The sequence below is a fragment of the Schistocerca gregaria genome, chromosome 5 (assembly GCF_023897955.1).
Source record: "Schistocerca gregaria isolate iqSchGreg1 chromosome 5, iqSchGreg1.2, whole genome shotgun sequence".
In the NCBI taxonomy this organism is placed as follows: Eukaryota; Metazoa; Arthropoda; class Insecta; order Orthoptera; family Acrididae; genus Schistocerca; species Schistocerca gregaria.
Window position 1 is genome coordinate 69,743,584 of NC_064924.1, and position 22,915 is coordinate 69,766,498.

At 37.6% G+C, this 22,915-nt stretch overlaps 1 protein-coding gene across 2 annotated transcripts in view; it reads right to left on the reverse strand.

The window, feature by feature from the left end:
* Nucleotides 1-3,280: 3,280 nt before the first annotated feature.
* LOC126272162 (mitochondrial potassium channel ATP-binding subunit-like) overlaps nucleotides 3,281-22,915 on the reverse strand; it is a 196,568-nt gene continuing 176,933 nt past the window's right edge. For both annotated transcript variants that reach the window (XM_049974794.1, XM_049974795.1), the window contains 4 exons: nucleotides 16,670-16,844; nucleotides 15,779-15,957; nucleotides 7,425-7,572; nucleotides 3,281-3,474 (listed from right to left, as the gene is read on the reverse strand). In XM_049974794.1, coding sequence (XP_049830751.1) covers nucleotides 3,379-3,474; nucleotides 7,425-7,572; nucleotides 15,779-15,957; nucleotides 16,670-16,844 — 598 coding nt within the window. In that variant the 3' untranslated portion in view covers nucleotides 3,281-3,378. The remainder of the gene's footprint in view (nucleotides 3,475-7,424; nucleotides 7,573-15,778; nucleotides 15,958-16,669; nucleotides 16,845-22,915) is intronic.

Below are 22,915 nucleotides of genomic sequence, written 5' to 3' on the forward strand. Positions count from 1 at the left end.
GTTTCCCCCTTCCCACATTGGTCACAGTAAACTTCCTGGCAGGTAAATTGTTTATCAAACTGGCTCAATTTCAGTTTGGAACAGCACCCGAGTTTCCCAAGGTAGGTACCACTGACATGCCACTTGCAATTAAGTTTACACATAGTGATATATTCTGTATTACCTATAGAAGAGACTGTATCCACTGGAGGTGTTAGTACTTGATAATCACAAAAAAATTTTCAGTCCGGTCAAAGTATATCATGTAATGTACAATCCATTTTCAGATGCTTGCTACAACTGCCACACTAGTAGAAAAGGTATTTCTTGTATATCCTTGTTACAAAAAAAGCCTGAACTACTACATTTATTACACATACATCAATTTTTATATCTAAATCCATAGATGCAACTACATTTCCTCTTCATTTTTATTACTTTATTTTTATGCTTTCTTAGGACAGTAACACTAAAGCTATTACAAGTGTAAGATTTTTTGTTGGTTTGCGGTTAGTAAACTTGGTGAACATGTCAAAACTGTAAAAAAAACAATGTGATTGCAAAGACTTACTTTCGTTATTTATTCCGGAACTGACATGTGATGGATAAAACATGACTGGCAAGTGGGTATAGAAGAGGCTTTCAGCTTATGACCTCCTTCTGCAGTTCCCTGCCATTTGAGGAAAAATGTAATGTAACAGTACAAATATTTGCTTCTTAACATCACTTTTCCCACTAAGTAGGTCATAGGGTTATTGGAGGAAGTGTGGTGAATTAAAAACTCCTACAAGAGACTAATCTTCTTTCTCTTGTTTTCTCTATGTAACTTGTAAAGTGACTCAAACAAAATGTCTGCAAATATTCTTTCAACCACCTGTAGATGCTTCTACTTGTTTAACTAATGGACTGTGCAAGACAGTGAGATGTTACTACATTTGTGCAACCATTGTCTATTTTATCCTACTTGAGTTAAGGATAAATTTAGTCCTGGCTTGTTTTGAGTATAGTCTGCAAAACACACACACACACACACACACACACACACACACACCTGAAATACTTAGGAAGATCTAGGGACACTCTGCAAAATGCAGTTGTCTTCAGCTTCTAGATTAAAAAATTGGCCCAATGCCATAAATCTGGATCTAAAAATGTTGATATTGGTGACTCAGTGCTTGATTTGTGACAGTACGTTCTGGTATGACAAACCAGTACCTGTGAAGGTCACGGCACCAGAACTCTCTTTATTTTGTTACAATCAAGCATTCGGAAGTAAATATTGAACAAACTACACACCAAATAGAAGCATGGATTATGAACGTGCTTCACACAGCATCCAATGATTAATTGTAGAAACAAATGATTCCACTTCCACTGGCACTGAAAGAGAATGTCACAGACTCCATTAAAATGATATATGAAGATTATAGAGGAGGTTTTTACACAACATCTCCAACAGAGGCAGCTCAGTTCTTGGCAGAACAGAATGTGTAATATAAATGGTACAAAATGCATACAGTTAAGTAATCTGAATGCCTCCATACCAAAACCAAGGTAAAAGTAGACTGTTGTTTTGTAAATGGGTTCTAAAACAGTGTAGTGTTTAATTAAATACATTTGGGACAGTGATCCCACAACATGTGATTTTGGCAATCTAAGTGTTTTTGGTTACATAAAAATTGAAAAACATTTTTTACCATAGCCTAGGAACTTGATTTTATATCGACATCTGATACTTGGCTACCCTTATTTTTTTCTCATTTTCTTTTCCTCATAGTAACACACTGTCTGAATCAGTGTCTATCTGCTCTAATTTGTTTTAAAACTTAGATTTCCAATCAACTTTCAGCAGTTTCCTGTTTTTCACCTCCTCCAACTTTTCAATTTTCCCTTATACAGGTATGGTAATGAATTATAAATGTTGATAAAGTATGTGGTAAGTTCCTTAGGCTAACAATGTACGGATGATGTGTTTAAATATATGTTATGACACTAGAGTGATAATATCAGTTCAAATGAATGAGCACATTCTCAAGCTTCAAAGTGCAAACTGAGTTTGAACGAGTAACATCTTCAACTGATCATCATTCATGCAAGTCCAACTTACTGGTATACACAGCTATGGTCTTCACGGCCACCCACCAAAGTTTACTGCCGCAATGTGGTTTGCATAGTGGAATGTTTAGTAAAGCTTGCACATGTTGACAGGTTTATGCACTACTTCTTCTAGTTTCAAGTTTGGTTCAGGTTTTGAGTGTAGTTTACAGATCAATTTGGGTCAGTAAACACCTCACTATGTGGTAAGATTTTCTATAACATTTACCTAAAAGGAACATGTATATCACAGTTGATAAGATTTTTTGTGGATCATGATACCAAAATATGTTGAGTTCCTATAAACGAAAAATGAGCAGTTACTTAAGTTAAGAAAATTTATGATGAGTTTGTCTTGAAGTTCAAGTGTAAATTTTATATTTCTGTGTAATGTGTTGTTTGCTGTCATCAAAGAGGAACAAGCTTCTACTCAACAGATGGTAACAGACAGACAAAGATGATACTGAATGAATTTTCTTTCTGAAGTGGAGTGTACACTGATTTGAAACTCCTTGCAGATTAAAACTGAATTTTTTATTTTAGTAGCCAAGTGCTCTACTAACACACAAACCTCTCTCACAGCTTTACATCCGTTGGCAACTCTTGTGTCTGCCAAACTTCACCTGAAAGTGCAAGTTCCACAACGTATGCAGAATTGTGAAGTTTGTAAAAGCAGGAGAGGTACTGGAGGGTGTAAAGCTGTACGGCCTGGGCTTGAGTCATATTTAGATAGATGAGTTTGTACAGCACTTGCCGGTTAAAGGGGGAGGTCACCGGCTCAAGTCCCCGTCTGGCACACAGTTTTATTCCACCAAGGTGTTTCAAAGTTGACACATCTAGCTGTTATATCATAGGGCCCTTCATATAACAAAACAACAAACTGTCTGTAAAAATTAGACTAGGTATTAGGTATGGAAGTTACACGGTGACCTTATGTCACAAGACCTGCAGCAACAGCAGAAGATTGAGAACAACATTCTCTGATTAGTCTGATTTTCTCTATTTTGGAAGATCGTAGAACATTTAGGTGTGCACTTTTTACTGCTATACACCTACAACCACCAGCTGTAAATGAGGCTTTTTTAATCTCTTGTTACTGTAGTTTCCATTTGAAGATTCATTTTCTTACAGTTTATCTATACATGTCAAATCATTATGTTAAGATGAAATAAAGATGAGTGGTTGTCTTTCTCATTAAAAAATCCACTTGCACAATAAATATATATTTCTTTATTTGCTGTAAATATAAAGGTCATGGGCATAATTTGTACTTCATTTGGTACAGAACAATCCATATAAAAGAGGCTACGCTGTACCTCTTGTCTGCTCAGCCTTTTGTTGTTCTTTTATCAGATTCCAGTAGAAGCCCCTCTTTTTCACCAGAGAACTGTGAGTACCAGTCTGAAAAAAAAAAAAATAAATAAATAAATAAAATAAAAAAATAAAAAGAAAATAAATAAATATAAAAAATGGAAAGTTTCCATCTATAATAAATTACCACAGCACATAGTGAACGAATGGATCTTGACAATGAGATCTGGTATGCAAGTATTTCTTGGCTAACAGCAAACAGAGAACACTACAAATTTCTGTACTCTTACCTTTCAAAGTCTGTCAGTTTACCAAAACATCAGTAAAATATCCTCCTCCGCCCCCCTGCCCCCCCCCCCCTCCCCCTCAGTCGTATATATGACATTTCAGAATTACCACACACAACATTTCAAATAAGTTAGAGTTCTAGATATCACACACTATGGAATTGACAGCTTTGACTAATTCTACCCATAAATATGTTGCTTTTGTCTGAATATTATGTGACAATTTGAAGATACATAGTGATTTTTCTCTGGTAATCCCTGTCTGACAAATTCTTCAGATTATATAAGGTAAAACTATTAACAACAACATGGAAAGGATAGATTGCTACTGACCCTCTAGAGGTGGTGTTCAGTCATAGACACAAACAATAAAACAGACAGTTAAAATATTAAAGCTCTTTCGTGGCCACTGTTTTGATGATAAAATCTTCTGAGACATTAGCCTGTTTCATATTCTTCTTCAAACTTCTTCAATGACCAACATTTTGATCCCTCTGCTAGGATCTTTTTTCAGAATTCCACCAGCATCCCTAGATGGCTGAACACTACCAAAAGACAGTGTTATATTCATTTCTAAAAGGCTGTTTTGCAGCACTTTTTTAGAGAATGAGAGTTAATGGCTAAAAATCTTCAGGCTGCTATTGGTGGGCCATTGTCATTGAATAACGACTAAAAGCAGATACAGATACACATTTGTAACTACATTAACTGGCCATATAGGCATAATCCTTCAGAAGAATACTATAAGGGCAACATTCTTAAGTCAATACAAAATAAGACTTGTTATGGCCTACAACGGATGTGTCTGACCACCACCTCACTGCACGAATCCATGAAGTGACATACAGTCATGGCAAAGTATATATCGGGAAGAGCAATATTTAAGACAAAATGTAAAATCAGTGGTAGTGGAGCACCAAGATGACGATGATGATGATTGGTTTGTGGGGCACTCAACTGCGCAGTTATCAGCACCCGTACAAATTCCCAACCTTTGCACAGTCCAATCTCGCCACTTTCACGAATGATGATAAAATGATAAGGACAACACAAACACCCAATCATCTCGAGGCATGTGAAAATTACTGACACCACCAGGAATTGAACCCGGGACTCCATGCTCGGGAAGTGAGAACACGACCGCGAGACCACAAGCTGCGGACTGGAGCACCAAGAGTAATGTGATCAGGTTGTCGATTTTCAGAACATATGCGTGCTAGGCAGAGAAAGTAATATTTGTAGAAGGAACGTCCATCAAACAGTCAAAATATCTAGGAATGAGTACAATGTCAACAAAGATGACAGTTATGGGCTTCCATCTTTGTTGGTGTCTGCTATCACTGAAATAACACCCAGCCAAGGCAAATGAGGAACAATACCATATTTACTCGAATCTAAGCTGCACCTTTTTCCAGTTTTTGTAATCCAAAAACCGCCTGAGGCTTAGAATCCAGTGCAAAGTAAGCGGAAGTTCTGAAAAATGTTGGTAGGTGCTGCCACAACTAACTTCTGACGTCGAATATATATATATATATATATATATATATATATATATATATATATATATATATATATATATATTCAGCACTACACAGGCATGATTTGCAGGCATACGATGAATACTGGCGCCAATATACCTGCGTCAGTAAAAAAACAAAAACAAAAAAAAAAAAAAAAAAAAAAAAAACGTAGAAGACGAGACAAGCTTAAACGCATGTACACAGACTGGCTTTCGAAAAGCGACTGACAACTGACACCAATAGGACATGTAAAATGTGGAAGTTTGTCGCTAGTGTGCCGATGGATTTATGATGCATGGAAGTGTGTCCCAAATCAGACTGTACAACAAGCATTAAAAAAAAATGTTCGATATCCAGTGCACTAGATTGTACAGAGGACGATGCTCTGTATGAAGAAATGAGCAACATAGAATCGAGTGATAGTGATTCAGAATCATGACTGATATTTTAAACATTTCATATAAGATGTATTACAAATCTAATAAAATTTTGTTTTAAATTCCAGCCTTTAATTTCTAAGTTCTTTTCATTCTCATTTTATAAGTGTTGCTACTCTGCATTGCACAGGACAGAAAAGCGTGGAGAGCTGCATCAAACCAGTCTATGGACTGAAGACAACAACAACACACTCTGCATTTCAAGTCATCACTAAAAATCTACTACAAAAATCCGACTGGCAAGATGTATGTCAATATGGTCAACTCTACATTCTGAATCTTTTCCTGCCTGTGACAAGAGATCGTTGCTAATAGGAGCTTTTATGAATCCTGAATCACATGCAGTATTCTCTTCACCATAAGAATAATATAAATGTAAACATTATGCCACGCATTCTTTCTTGTTTGCTGCTATCTCATTTAAATCGTGTCTGCCTAATAAACTAAGAAACTAGAGTGAGACAACAGCAAATGCGGGAGAATATACATATCACATCATGTTTATATTTGTATTATTCTTATGCTGAATAGTGATACAGCCAGAAATGAAGCATGGTAACTGACCAGATTTTTAAATCTAAGATGACTCTAATTTCTGTGCAGAATGTAATGTACTACAGAGGCGTCTGCAAAGATTTTCAAACGGAGAAAAATTTTCGCGAAACTCTCGTTCAGAACATTTTCTATCATATTCAATCTGTTATTTGATTCTTTTTGATCATTATCAAAGAAAGCAGCAGTGTAAGTAACAGCAAATAGCAGTCTTTTGCCATTATTTCACTAATGATACACTTCAACCCCCCCCCCCCCCCCCCCTACGGTAGTGGCACAAAAGCAAGGCACGCCACAAGTGGTAACAGGCCGTAAACACTCATTATCAGAATGTGACAAACAATGCATGACACAGTACAATTATGCATTTTCAGCTTAGAGTGACGTAAACACCTATAACAAAGAAAACAGCAATTATCAGATCAAAGCAAAATAAGCAATCGATTATAGCCAGACGAAGCACGTGAAAAAGCAAGGGTACCCATATAAATATGGATGGAGCACCTGACGCATAGCAATGGCTACCTGGTAAAGCTTAACTGCTCAGCTTACGACTCAAACCAAACTGCTGTAGCTGTATCTTCATCCATTCGACCTAAATTGTGTCTTATGTTACCATGGATCAACTTTATTTCAATTTGGAGGTGCGGCATAAAACATTTCTCCCCTCTTGAATTTTGAGTCTCAAATTTCAGGTGCAGCTTAGATTTGGGATTTTTTTTCCCTTGATTTCGAGTCTCATTTTTCAGGTGTGGCTTGGATTTGAATGTGCCTTAAATTCGAGTACATATTGTAACAGCTACCAGAAAACAGCCAAGGCAGCCCAACAATGATATTTTTGATCCCCCCTGTCTTTCAGCATCTGCTTTGAGTAGTTATCCAAAGATGAACTCTCGCCAATAGCAGACTGAACATTTTTACCCAGTAACTCCATTTCTCCAAAAAAGTGGTAAACAGGCTCTTATAAGTAAATGCAACACTGTGTTTTGACAGCGTTCAGCTGTCTGTGGACACCAGTGGCATGGTGAACAGGATGCAGCAGAGGGGTCAAAGCGTCAATCATTGAAGAATTTTTAAGAACATGACATGCCCTAATGATTCAGAAGATTTCATAATTAATTTAAATGATTTTTCATGATTCATGCAGGAGACAGTTTCTGTACTTTAATAAAGTTTCAGATCAGATTATGGAATCAAAAAAGCAACAACAGGCAAGTTATATCAATGCACAAAATAAGGCATACCTCTACAATGACACCATCATTCAGAACAACTATAACATCAGCATTCTGAACGGTACTCAGCCTGTGAGCAATTATCAGCACAGTCCGACCTCGAGTCACGTTATCTAAGGCTTTTTGGACAAGTTGCTCTGAACTTGCATCTAGAGCACTGAAAGAAAAAGATAGTTAATGTACAATTAAATGTGATAGGAAATAATATACTACATTCACATCAAGAATGAATACAATCCAGCACAAATAAAGGCAAAGCAGAATACGTGGTTTCAGAAATTCACAGGTCCTACACTGTTATGAATTTAGCACAATTCAATAAGAACGACAAGATGCCTGCAACAAAGGATATGCAATTACATATGGATGCTACCGTTGTTACTGTTCAGCACTGAAGCACAAAAATAATTCCCAACGTAAGTTAAATTTGTGAAAATTTCTTCCAACCACATAGATGTGACACATAAAGTAAGTCAATCATTACAGCAAGCATTACTATTAATCCTGGTTAAGGCAATGGCATAACCTGTTTGGTAGAGTATCGGTATATGCTCTATGCACTGCAGGATTTATTTTCTAAGCTATACTCAATATTAATTCCACAAAGACTGGCGCAGGATTTGAAAGTCTGTCCATTGGCAGAGTTCGCTGCAGTAAAATTTGATCTTGATTGGCCTATGCAGTTTTATTTTACACTAAGTCGCAATTGGAAGCAGAAATAAATTAATTTATAAATGATTTGGTTTAACTGGCACCCAGATATTCCAGCAAAGGAAATGGAAATAACTCCCTGTCGGGCATACAACCACATAGAGGAAGTGTAGAGTGGTAGACGTGTGTTATCTGATGGACTGTTTTCAACAATCTATTTTTAAATGTACCTGTTTGTCATTCTACACCACCTATATTCATATTGAAGTTCCACAAACACGTTAAAATGGTTTATAAAATTTTAGAATGTGGAAATCTGAATCATAAATGCACAAGCATTTGCAAATGTGGATATTATTTTGCTCATCTATGTAGGTCTCTAATCATTGTTGTTGTTGTCGTCATTGTACATTTCTGCACTCCAACTTATACACTAATGAACAAAGCAAAAGTAATTAATCCCTTGTCTGTATACAGCTGTAGGTGCCTAAGAAGGTCTGCAAAACATGAATTTGACCTTCGTTTATCAAAACACTGAGCAGATGTGCAGAAGCAAGTAAGGCTTCTTATATGTTGTGGAGATGTTTATCAAGTTTAAGCACGTTGTAAGGGAACTGCTTCTTGCCAGTGTGTAATGTCACACAATGAACAGGGTGTGTTGGTTGGTGGGGGGAAAAAAATCACACAATACCACATCTCCACAACAATTGATGTATAACCCACAATCATTTCACAACATTCAAAGTAGAATTTGTGAGATTAGATTCCTAGAGAATTTTTAGAGGTATTGTACTTCTTTTGTACATTTTACTGGCAGTGTAAACAACAGCTACAAACTTGAATCTAGCAAGGTACATAGGTTTCAACATGGAAGAAAAAAAAAAAAAAGAACTGGCCCTAAATGTCATTTATCAATGTTTTCAGTATTTTCCAAGCTATATTGAAAAACAGAATTTTGTACTATGAATATGTGATAGACTAACTGCCACTTAGAACTTAGATTTTTTTGGGACCATTTTCAGTTTGAATATTCGGAAAGCTATACCAGTTTTTGTAATTCTGTATCTGTCAGTCTAACAACATATCTGACACTTATCACTTCTTTCATGTCTGGCACTGTCTTTAACGCAAAAAATGCCAAGTGCATTATTTGTAATTGAACTGTACTCTGCCCTTTAATTAGTTGAGTAAACCGGATTAAAAGTCAGAGGAAGCCATAAACATGCTACCTCTGATAGTACCATAGTGTAGTAAATCACTATGGTGTTTAAACCAACATTTGGGTTATTGGCAGCTTTACCTTTTATCTCTAATGCTTTGGGGTATAATGAATTTTAATTAAGCTCCATTGTACATTGAGGGTTGTGTTTCAGCACCCGTACTTCGTTATATTAGAAATGTTTGTAAGATCTGTTAAGATTGCAATTTTAATGATTCTCTGTGTGACTTGCATTAAGTGCTGTACCATCAAAGAGTAAAACAGGCGTTTTGTTCAGTTGTTCTGTTACGTCTTTCAGTTTAATAAAAACCATCTTATAGTTTTTAGCTTTACCTATGTTATTTTATCATAAGAAACTAAAATTACATCAGGTTATGGGCCCAGGTTTGTTTTAAGTAAACAGAATCTGCGATAAATGCCTGGCCCCAAGTGTACTCTCACATACAGTTAAGCCGAGATGGCAACTGAAGCAGAAAAATACCTTATTCCTTCATTCGACGAAACGAATTTCAACAACTGGAAATTCAGGATGGTAATTCTCCTTGAGAAACTGAACTATTACCATTTGTGCAAGCAAATTATCTCACGAAGGTGGAATTTGTTGATGGGGAGGAGAACACGCAGTGTCCCACAAAGGAAACACGACTGGCTGAAATGGATAAACAAGATCATAAAGTCTCATCTTGTTCAATGCATTGCTGACAGTCACTTGGAATACACGAAAGATAAGGTAACTTCTTTTGATTTATGGACCTATCTGTGCAATATGTTCAAGAGAAAAGGAAATGCTGGTCAACTTCTGTTGAGAAAAAAATTATTTAACACAACAAATAATTTGCTATTTAACCACTTTCTGAAGTTTGATAAACTGATTTGTGATTTACATTCAACTGGAGCTACTGTCGAAGAAACGGACATAGTGTGCCATTTGCTTTTAACGATGCCTGTAGAATACAACGTAGTGGTCACTGCAATCGAAACTCTCTCAATGAAAGACTTGCTGCTGAGCTTCATGAAAAATAGGCTACTGGATGAAGTTTCGAAGCGGAAGGGAGTCATCAGGAAAAACAAAAATGATGATACACCGCCTCCTACAGCTTTTCAGACTCAATGGTATCCAAAAAAGGGTTCTTCAGACACCAGTAAAACAAGAAGTCAACAAGGAACTTCTTTCAACTTTACTTGTCACCATTGCAGGAAGCCAGGACACAAAAGGGCTAATTGTAGAGTTAAGATACCAAACAAGAACTCAGGAATCAGCAACTCTGTGGTCATAGCTAACGTCAAAGAGGAAGATTGGTTTTGTTTTGCAGCATCAAATGAAGATCAGTCAACGAACAACATAAATTGGTTCTTGGACTCTGGAGCAATGGAACATCTGATTAACAGTAATATACCTCTCACTGATTTAAGGAAACTGGAACAGCCAATTAAAGTCAGTGTATTTAAGTCAGGCACATTTCTTGAGGCTAAAGTAAAAGGAGAAATTAAAGTCACTAGTGTGGCAAAAGGAAAGGAAATTCAGGTAACAATTAAAGATGTTTTGTCTGTGCCTGATCTTAATTATAATTTGCTGTCAGTTAAAAAACTGGAAATGAATGGTTTTAGTATCACATTTGAAAAGGCTCAAGGTTCAATTTAAAATGGAAAAGAATCTGTTACCATTGCAAATAGGAATGAATCTCAGTTATATATTTTAAATTTTTTGCAATGAAAAGCCTTGTCAGCTGCTTCAACTGCAACTAATGTGAAACTGTGGCCTAACAGATTAGGCCATTTGAGTTATGATAACATTAAATGCCTCCAGTCACAAGTTGATGGTATGGAACTGGACACTTCAACAGTCCCCACAGAACAATGTTCAAATTGTGTCGAAGAGAAACAATCACAGTTGCCATACAATCACAATAGGAAACATGCCACCAGATCTCTTCAGCTGATCCACAGTGATCTGTGTGGGCCAATTGCACCAGAGTCGTTCAACGGAAAGAAGTATGTGCTCATGTTTGTCAACGACTTGACACATTTCACAGTGGCCTAAGTACTGGAATCAAAGTCAGGTAACTCGCTATCTGAAGACGTTTCATGCCATGGCTACAGCTCATTTCAACTTGAAGATTAGCAGATTGCACTGTGACAGTGGTCATGAATACACGTCAAATTAATTGAAACAGTTTTTTGAAGAACGGGGAATACAGTTTCAGTTTACAATCAGATATACTCCTCAGCAAAATGGTGTTTCAGAGCCAATGAACAGAACTATTATTGAGAAAGCTCACTGTATGGTACTTCAGTGTACATTAGATAACATGTTTTGGTCAGAAGTTGTTCGTATTGCCATGAACCTGCTTAATAGAAATCCTACCACGCCTTTGGAAGGAAAGGTGCCTGCAGCTGTTTGGTATAACGAGAAACCTAATTTGAGTAAGCTGAAAGTGTTCAGATGTATTGCTTATTTACTAGTACCAAAGGAATTGAGAACAGGGAAATTTGAAGGCAAGTCCTTAAAATGCTATTTCACTGGTTACTATCCTAATGGCTACAGGCTTTGGTGTCCAGAGGAAGGAAAAATAGTCACAAGAAGGAACATTGTTTTCTAAGAAGGAAGATTTGGCTTTGAAAATAAAGCAGCTGAGGAATGGATCCCAGAATCTGTACAGGAATCATCCGAGAAGGATGATAATGAAGAAGACATCATCGAAGAAGATGCCAAACTAAGTGATGAGTGCCGTGAAAGTATTCCCTTACCAGAACTGACCAGTGACAAAGAGGAAGCAGAAAATTTATCAGAAAAGAAAACTGTTCAGTGTGCTACCAAGAAGACGAACCCTCCTAAATATCTGAAAGACTATGCTGTTCTGGCACTCAATGCTGATTCATTTGTGGATGATGTACCGAAAAGTTACCAGGAAACTTCAAATCGTGAAGATAAGGAATACTGGTATAAAGCTGTAGAGGATGAAACTGGCTCTATAAAGGAAAACAAGACTTGGACCTTTGTTAAATTACCACCTGGAAGGAAGACTATTGGCGGTAAGTGGGTGGGTGTTCAAATTAAAAAAGGACAAGGATGGAAATATAAGACACAAGGCTAGACTTGTGGCAAAAGGATGTCCACAGAAAAGTGGATTTGACTATGATGAAACATATGCACCAGTGGCTTGACTTGCAACTATTAGAATAATGCTAGTTATTGCAACCAACTAGGACTAGTTCTGGAACAATTTGATGTCACCAAAACTTTTCTTCATGGATTACTCAAGGAGGAAATATATGTGACTATTCCTGAAGGAGTGGGTATTCCAGAAGAACTGAAAGACACAACTTGTTTGGTTTGCAGGTTACATAAATCTTTAAATGGCTTAAAGCAAGCATGGAATCACTCTATTCATGCCTTTCTTATGTCTATAAAATTCACTCTTTCAGAAGCAGATAAACATCTTTACTATATGATTTTAATGGAAGTTATTATTTATATTGTGCTCTATGTTGATGTCATTTTGATGGCAGGAAATAATAGAGAGGAAATGGACAGAGTGAAATTTACACTACTGGCCATTAAAATTGCTACACCAAGAACAAATGCAGATGATAAACGGGTATTCATTGGACAAATATATTATACTAGAACTGATGTGATTACATTTTCAAGCAATTTGGTGCATAAATCCTGAGAAATCACTACCCAGAACAGCCACCTCTGGCCGTAATAACGGCCTTGATACGCTTGGGCATTGAGTCAAACAGAGCTTGGATGGCGTGTACAGGTACAGCTGCCCATGCAGCTTCAACAAGAAACTACAGTTCATCAAGAGTAGTGATTGGCGTATTGTGACGAGCCAGTTGCTCGCCCACCATTGACCAGACGTTTTCAATTGGTAAGATATCTGGAGGATGTGATGGCCAGAGCAGCAGTCGAACATTTTCTGTATCCAGAAAGGCCTGTACAGGATCTGCAACATGCGGTTGTGCATTATCCTGCTGAAATGTAACGTCCACTGTTCAAAGTGATGTCAATGCGAACAAGAGGTGACCAAGACGTGTAAACAATGGCACCCCATACCATCACACCGGGTGATATGCCAGTATGGCGATGATGAATACACGCTTCCAATGTGCATTCACCGCAATGTCGCCAAACACGGATGCGACCATCATGATGCTGTAAACAGAACCTGGATTCGTCTGAAAAAATGACGTTTTGCCATTCGTGCACCTAGGTTCATCGTTGAGTACACCATCGCAGGCACTCCTGTCTGTGATGCAGCGTCAAGGGTAACCGCAGCCATGGTCTCCAAGCTGATAGTCCATGCTGCTGCAAATGTCGTCAAACTGTTCGTGCAGATGGTTGTTGTCTTGCAAACGTCCCCATCTGTTGACTCAGGGATCGAGACGTTGCTGCACGATCCGTTACAGCCCTGCAGATGCCTGTCATCTTGACTGCTAATGATACAAGGCCGTTGGGATCCAGCACAGCATTCCGTTATTACCCTCCTGAACACACCGCTTCCATATTCTGCTAACAATCATTGGATCTCGACCAATGCGAGCAGCAATGTCGCGATATGATAAACCGCAATTGCGATAGGCTACAATCCGACCTTTACCAAAGTCGGAAATGTGATGGTACGCATTTCTCCTCCTTATGCGAGGCATCACACCAACGTTTCACCAGACAACGCCGGTCAACTGCTGTTTGTGTATGAGAAATCGGTTTGAAACTTTCCTCATGTCAGCACGTTGTAGGTGTCGTCATTGGCACCAACCTTGTGTGAATGCTCTGAAAAGCTAATCATTTGCATATAGAAGCATCTTCTTCCTGTCAGTTAAATTTCGCGTCTGTAACACGTCATCTTCATGGTGTAGCAATTTTAATGGCCAGTAGTGAAAGTTAAAACAGAAGTTCGAAATAAAGGAACTGGGAGAACCACAATTGTACTTGGGAATTGAGATTTCTATGGGCAACGAAAAAATGTATCTGAGCCAAACATCATATTTGAATAATTTGCTACAACGATTCAACATGCAAGATTGTAGTCCAGTCAAGAAGCCTATGGAAGTTAATCTGGAAATCAAGGAAGGAAAAATGATCCACAAGTACTGCAGAGAGTTGATTGGATGTTTGATGTACGCAATGACAGCAACAAGACCTGATTTGTGTGCTGTGGTCAACTTCTTGAACAGATACCAAAACGATCCATCAGAACAACACTGGAAAGCTTAAAAAGAGTTTTGAGATATATCAAAGGAACTGTCAATATGAGACTACATTATCGAAAGGGGAATGAAGAAGTTCTTCTGGCCTATGCTGATGCAAACTGGAATAGAAAAGAAGACGCAAGATCTACCTCTGGTTATCTATTAAAATGTTTTGGAAACACCATCTGTTGGCCAACAAAGGAACAAACTAGTGTTGCTTTGTCTTCTACAGAGGCAGAATATGTAGCTCTGGCGACAGCTGCAGCTGATTTACTCTGGGTCAAATATTTGCTGGACAATATCCAAATTCCACTCCAGCTACCAATTCATATATTTGAGTATAATCAGTCCTGTATACAGTTACTGAAAACATGGGAACATCAACGGTTGAGACACGTCAATGTTAAATATATTTTTGTGTGTAAACTTCACCTCCGCAGGATCATCACAGCCAGGCTTGTACATTCTGAGGACCAGATTGCAGATATTTTTACCAAAGGCTTACCAGCTCCTAGACTCATTACCTTGAGGAGCTTGTTGGGTTTGCCTTAATTTTTGTTAGTGTTAAATGTAAAATCATTTAATTGGGGATGGGTGTTTAAGATTTCAATTTTAATGATTCTCTGTGTGATTTTCGTTAAGTGCTGCACCATCAAAGAGTAAAAAAAGCATTTTTGTTCAGTTGTTCTGTTACGCCTTTCAATTTAATAAAAACCGTCTAATAGTTTTTAACTTTACGTGTGTTATTTTATCGTATGAAACTAAAGTTGCATCAAGATCAGAGGGCTGATATTTCTCCAGTTTCACAGGCCTCTACCACAAATACAAAATGCTGCTTTAGCAAAATCACAATTAGGAAAGTTACAAGCAATAAAATTAAAAATTTAGCCATTCTGTAATCTCTAGCCTGGTTCTCACTTATTATCAGATTGATGTATCACATGCGGTCAAATCCACAGAAGGTCTTTACAAACACTGTAGAGAGTTGACAAAGTCAAGATAGTCCGTCTTTAAGAGTCATCTCATGGGCAGAACCATTTCATCACATCACGAAGGACTTGTAGTAGAAAATTTATGTGCATCACCATCATGAAGCTGCAATGTGATTATATTTAGCTGCCTCATAGAAATTATGAATTTTGTGTGCTTCACTATGGGCTGTCTGTATTATGTGCTGTGTGGTAAGTGCAATTTTACTTTACAAACTATCAACTTTATGGTAAGCAGACTACATTATGTGCTCTACAGTAACTACCTGCGACAGTGGTTAAAAGCTCAGCGATTAACAGCATACCTTGTGGCCTCATCAAGAATCAGTATTGAAGGGTTCTTCAACAAAGCCCGTGCAATGGCTATTCTCTGTTTTTGACCACCCGATACTGTGACACCTCTTTCTCCAACTACAGTCGAATACCCGTTTGGGAAGGCAGTGATGAATTCATCGGCATTTGCCATCTTTGCTGCAGCAATTACCTGCAAAATGCAAACAGAATAAATAAGTATGAGGGAAGAAAAATTAATGTACACTTCTAAAGCCCATGTAAGTGTGCCATTTTCTTAATTATTGGTAGTAAGTATGACGGAGACAGCATAAGTCCTGTTATTTATGACATGCTTGCTGTTGATGTAGGTTTAAACCCTAAGGTAGCTTTGTATCCAGAGACTAATGGTGTATCATGTGACCAGCAGCATCCTCTAATAACACTACAACCTTGGTGAAACTATGTCAATATCCTATGTCTATTCATAGTCCACTCAGAGCCCTTCTCCTTTCACTTTAGTTCATAACTTATTATCACCTTAAGTTCTCTGCTTAATACAAAGTAGGGTAAAAACAAAATCACCTACTAACAAACTTAGTTCATTACTTTTGAAATAATTTTGCCTCTTCTACTTCTTACACAGTCATTGGTTCACTTTAATTTATAAGATGATTGTAATGATGGCATGCAAAATATGAAGTAATAAAGGGCAATGTGATCATTTGGGTGTGTAAGTGTGCATACTTTTGCTAGCAAAAGGCCAAGCACTCAAAAGTTAATGTAGATACTGTATTCTGTTGAAGAGTTTCTACGCACCACACATCAGCCAATTATAAGTAAGCTGTTCCTTTATAAGTAGTAAAGAAAGGTCCATAGATAAATTATCCACTAGGTGAAGAAATCAGACTGTTTTTAAAAATAACCTCATGGTCTGTTGCATCAGGTCGTCCATATCGAATGTTCTCCATTACACTTGTTGCAAACAACACAGGCTCTTGGTTTATGAACCCTATAGCTTTACCACGCAACCAAGAAGGATCCAGGTTGCGGATGTCCACACCATCAATTGAAATGCAACCTTTATCCACATCGTAAAACCTGGAAAATCAAATGTAATTTATTACAGCTGAATTTTTAAAACAAATTGCAGCAAAATTGACTTAAAGGACAGGGAAAAAGGAAAATGGAAAAACACACACAACAGAGACAAATGACAGATTGGTTGGTTGGTTGGTTGTTTGGGGAAGGAGACCAGACAGTGTGGTCATCGGTCTCATCGGATTAGGGAAGGATGGGGAAGGAAGTCGGCCATGCCCTTTCAGAGGAACCATCCCGGCATTTGCCTGGAGTGATTTAGGAAAATCACGGAAAACCTAAATCAGGATGGCCGGAAGCGGGATTGAACCGTCGTCCTCCCGAATGCGAGTCCAGTGTCTAACAACTGCGACACCTCGCTTAGTGGACGAATGACAGAACGGAATAAATACACTTCTCTTCCCAAAAATTTATTACACAATATGATGAGGAGTCAAAAGAGAACAAGAGTCAAATGAAAATCTTAAAAGTGTAATAAGTAGAGACCAGATCATATGCATTTGCATGTTGGATACACATTTGCATATTTGGCTTCTTTTTCATTGGTTATTGCATATTTTAACTAAAAACTAGTGACAATGCATATTTTCACACTGTGTTTGTAATATTTTAGAAAGGCGGTCTCTAGCTCAATCTAGTTTTGATGTCTCACAGATTGACCACAACCTAGAACTGTGTGCAATTGCTCACCGATAGACTGCTGCCTAGGGAAATCATTACAGATGAGGAACAGGAAAAGGCAGACAGAGTCAATGCTCCTGCGCACACATCGGCAACAATTAAATTAAACTACGCAAGATTTTAGTTGCATGTTCATTGTTCCAGTTTAGCTTTTATTTACTTGTACACTGCTGAAAGTGTTTACAACATTTAATGTGTAAGGTGCTGTGTGCCATGCCGCCCGAAAAAAGAACATCGTTTTGTGGATAGCTGACCATCCTGGGACATTTAACAAGTCTTCATCTCACAGGAATGAAGAAGAAAGGACCACAACAACAACTTTCAACAACAGCAAGTTGCAGTAGCAGAGATTTGTACAAAGATAAACAAAAAAGTTGGTTTAACATGGATCTATGTGAAGCATTCATTGCAAGCAATATTCCTCTTCACAAACTTACAAACCCTATCCTCAAAGGCTTCCTTAAATCAAAATATACCAGATGAATCAACATTGCATAAAAATTACGTATCGACACTTCACGTAAATGTTCTGGAAGAAATACACAATGAACTCAAGGACAGCATTATCTGGATTTCAGTTGTCGAAACTGCAGAAGCTTGTGGCCGTTACATCAAAAATTTAATTGTTGGTACTTCAAAAGAAGAGTCTCCTTCTTCCTATTTAGCAGTCTGCAGAGAACTTGAAAAAGTAAATCTATGATCACCAGATTTGTGAATGAGGGTATTAGTACAATATTTCCAGAATCTTCTGGAGATGAAAGGGTTTTTATTTTTATTTCACATGCTGCTCGCTACATGTTCAAAGCAGGAAAAGTTCTGCAAGTATTTTATCCCAATTTGATTCATGTGACATGCTTTGCTCATTGAGTATTTCGCCTTGCTGAAGAAGTACAATCCACGTTTGTAAAGTAAATAAACTGATTTCATCCACAAAAAAAGTGTTTCTAAAGGCTCCTGCTCGCATCAAGACCTACAAAGAAATACTACCAAATGTGCCTTTACCTCCCAAGCTAGTGGCAACTTATTGGAGTACGTAGGTCGAAGTGGTTGTGTTTTAGAGTGAACATTTCGAGGCCATTAGAGAGGTAGTAAACAACTTCAATAGTGCAGAGGCTTTGGTAGCTTGCCAGTACAAGCAAGCTTTTAATCATTCCGGTATTAAAAAAGACATTGCTGTGATTAGCACTCATTTTTCCCGTATACCTGAAAGTATTAAAAAGCTTGTAAATCAAGGTTTGGTGTTGAATGGATCTGATCAACTAATGAATAAAATTATTCTAGTGAACTTCTCATTGCCAGAGATATTCCCAAGAAACCTCAAGGAAAAGTTTTAAAAAAATTTTAAACAATAATCCAGGCTTTGAACCCTTGTGTGAAAATGATAGTTTTGTTAATGGGACAAGTGAAGTTTTACCAGAAACAATAAGTGCCAACATAGCATCCAAATTCAAATACTGCCCAGTTACCTCAGCTGATAGAGAATGGTCCTATTCTGCTTTTAAAAAATGTTTTAAGTGATTGAAGACTCAATCTTACAACCGAACATTTGGAACAGTAGAAAAATGTAAAATAAATTGTAAATGGTGCTTTGGGCCAATAGTATTAATTAAAAGTTAATGCTGTTCAAAAAAATTCATGATTGTAGGGTGTTTTTTAAATAAAATATTACAAAATTTTAGCGTGCCCCGCTTCATGTGATATATCTCTAAGTTGGTCCTGTATATATTGACTGTTGTGCTGCAACTCACCAGTACCACATCTGCTTGTTACCGACAACAACAGCAATGAATGAACAATTGTTGAAACACTGTATGCATCCCCATTTTGCAAATTTTTAGAAAATAATCCCAGAAAGGCCCCCTTTCTAACCTCTACCAGAAAGTATTTAGAAAATGATACCAGTGTTCTAAACGTATCAATTTTTCGAGTGGCTGGCATTCCTCCTTGTAACTTATATGCACAGGTTTGACTTTGAGATATAATGCACACAGTAACTACTATTTTTTTATTATTTGATCCTGCATCCCTCGACACTCTTCATAACTTTTTAAGCATTTTTCACGGATATTTTCATGCATATTTCGAGGTTTTTATGGTGTATATAATCCAGTGTCTACTAATAAGCACTTGATTTCTGCTTGTATGTTGGCAGTACAGTTACCCCATGCTTCAAAGAATTTTCAAAGTATGGCTTCATACTGCTGACAAGCAAAATGCTCCCACTGCAGGTCACTGGAGTTTTGAAAGATACCTAGCAACTGGAAAAAAGTGCAGGTCATTCCCAAATTTTGAAGAAAGTTCTAAGAAAGAGGCTCATAATTATGCTCACTGATGTTAATCTGTTGCAGAATTATGGAATATGTTTTATGCTCACATAGTATGTCTTTTTGGAAAATGAAAAACACCTGTACATAAAACTCAACATGGATTCACAAACAGAGATGTTGCGAAACTCAGCTCACTCTGTTTCTCCACGAGACCCACAGCACAGTAGACATCAGTGCACAGGTTGATGGTTTGTTCCTTTAACTTCAGAAAGGTATTTGACACTGTCCCACACTACTATTTAATGAAAAAACATTAGTTTACTGAGCATCAGACAAAATTTGTGACTGGGTTCAACACTTCCTTGCAGAGAGAACTCAACATGTTGCTCTTAACAGAACAAAATTAATAGATGTAAAAGTAGTTTCAGCAATACCCCAACTAAGTGTGCCAGGACCGTTACACTACATAAATGACATCACAGAAAATTTTGTAAGGTCCACAAGACTATTCGCAGATGGTGCAGGTGCCTACAAGAAGGTGGCATCGCAAGAAGACTGTAGCAATTTGCAAAAGGAGCTGCAAAGGATTGAGGAATGGTGCAGGGACAGGCAGTTGAGCCTAAATGTAAATTAGTTTAACATGCTGTGCATCTATAGGAGGAAAAAATCTACTACTGTATAACTTCACCATTGATGACAAATTGCTGGAAACAGTATGTACCATAAAATGTCTAGGAGTAACCATCTGGAGATACCTTAAGTGGAATGAGCACATAAAATAAATAGCAGGAAAAGCACATGCTAGACAGATTCATAGGAAGGATGTTTAGGAAATTTAACTATCTACAAAAAAGTGGTTTACAAAATACATTTTCAAATGATTCTTGAGTGTTGCTCATCATTCTGGGACACTTACCAGGTGGGACTAATAGGAGAGATAGGCAAGATCCTAGTCAGCTAAAGAGCATTACAAAGATGCTCATCAAACTCCAGCAGTAGATACTACAAGAGAGGCATTGCGCGTAACAGTGAGTACACGGGGAAGAGTTAGGTAACACATTACTTCCTCTACTTCCTCCTACAAACATGTGAAATGACCACAATAAGAAAAGATGAGAAATTAGAGCTAAGAGAGCTTTACTGAAATCATTCTTCCCACAAATCATTTGTGAATGAAACAGGAAAGGGAAGATCAGACAGTGGTACCAGAAGTACCCTCTGCCACACACTGTCGGGTGGCTTGTGGAGTATAGATGTAGATGAAGATGTAGAAATACCATTTTTTTTTTTAAATATTCCACTTGCAACATGAAATGACTTACATTTTCTAATCAGTGATGTTAGTGGATTAGGAATTTCAGAGAGAGGATTACTTTTGTGGCAGATGCTCACCATCTATAGTCCATTTAAAATTAGTTCCGACTTTTGACGATTGGCTCACTGGAGGAGACATGACGCCATTGCCCAGGTAACACCAATGGCGAGCTGGTTTCCCCTACCATGCCGCCAGCAGTTCAGCTGGTAACGCGGCACTGTTGCCATGCCATGCATAAAAGAGTACCACACGGTGTCACACATTAGAGGCATCTATCTTAATTAGCTCTCATTGTAAAGTGATATTTTCTGGTGTTGAAGTGTTCTTCATCATCAGGTACCACAAACAAGTGTTTCATGTCGGCGCTTCATTAATAACAACAGTGGAGTACATCTGAACAAGAGATCCACAGTAAAAGTGGTCATCCAAGAACACACTTACCAGTTGTGAACATAACATTGTGTTGCAAAATATTCCTCCAAATTCGACAATAGTAACGGGACAATGCGCAATGCCACTCTGTTGTGATTGATAAAGCTCCAACAATGAAGCAGAGGAAAATGGCTATTTAGCTTGTGTAAGGCGAAGTTAGTGGAATTTGTAATACTGTACAAGCTAAAAACTCTACGCTACCAGGTCATCAACAAAGCTAATGGTAAAGAGCATAGTGTAATCAGGCTTCCTCTGTATCATGCTCATTTAAATCCGACTGAGAATATATAGGCCTAGCTTAAAAATAATATAGCAAAACAACAAGAAATTTACTCTCAGTGTGATTGAAATACTGATAAAAGAAGTCATTGCAAATGTTTCATCAAAGGACCTGTCTCAAAATGTCAGCCCCAACATGAATGTAATTAAGGAGTCAGGGATTCATGAAAGACGGTGTCGAGCTTTGAGTAATATTTTACTTCTCTTGTTGCTGTCTTAACATTGGCTTCTTTTGCCTAAACACAGCACAGTTTATACAGGAATACATCTTGCTAACATTCTAATACAGTTGAAATTGTGGAAGAATCCTAAACTAGTGTGTTATTAAACTAGCAACTGAGGGCGAGACATATCAATAGTTATGAGAACACCCATTCTCAGTACAAAAATAAATGTGCAGCTTCTTTACTTATATTGTTGCAGAACCCATAGGAATTCTCATTTCATAGGCTATTGATGATCCTTAAAAAATACATTATATCATTTTTCTAAATCTGTAGTTGCTTGAATATAGCGGTAGATATGGAAGTATCACAGGGTTCCTCGTTCAATTCCTGGCCAGGATGGGGATTTTCACTGCCCGGGGACTGGGTGTTTGTGTTGTTGTCATCATCATCATAATCATCATCATCATCATTTGTGACAGTGGCTAGATTGGATTGTGTAAAAACTGGACTGTGTAAAAATAGGGACTTTTGTAAGTTCGCCAATGATTGTGCAGTTGAGTGCCCCACAGACCAAACATCATGAGATATGGAAGTTTAGCATATTAATCATATGGCAAAATACTATTCACTTTTCGTGCTATCATTACCAAAATCCTGTTTTGATATGTCAGATAGTTCATGAAATACGAAAAAATTGATAAATATTTCATCTTGGCTTTCCCACTGGTTAATGCGTTCGTGGCGGAGCCATTTACAGACATTCCATTTTCTCGACATTGGAGGCAGACAGCGATATCCTTCGAGGTTTAAAAAATAATTTAATATGTTATCTAAATTTCAAATGCTGCAACATATGACCTAAAAGACACCTAACGCAAATTCACAGTGATCCCTATTTTGCACTTAAACTTTAAAATTCCTTGCAATAGTTAA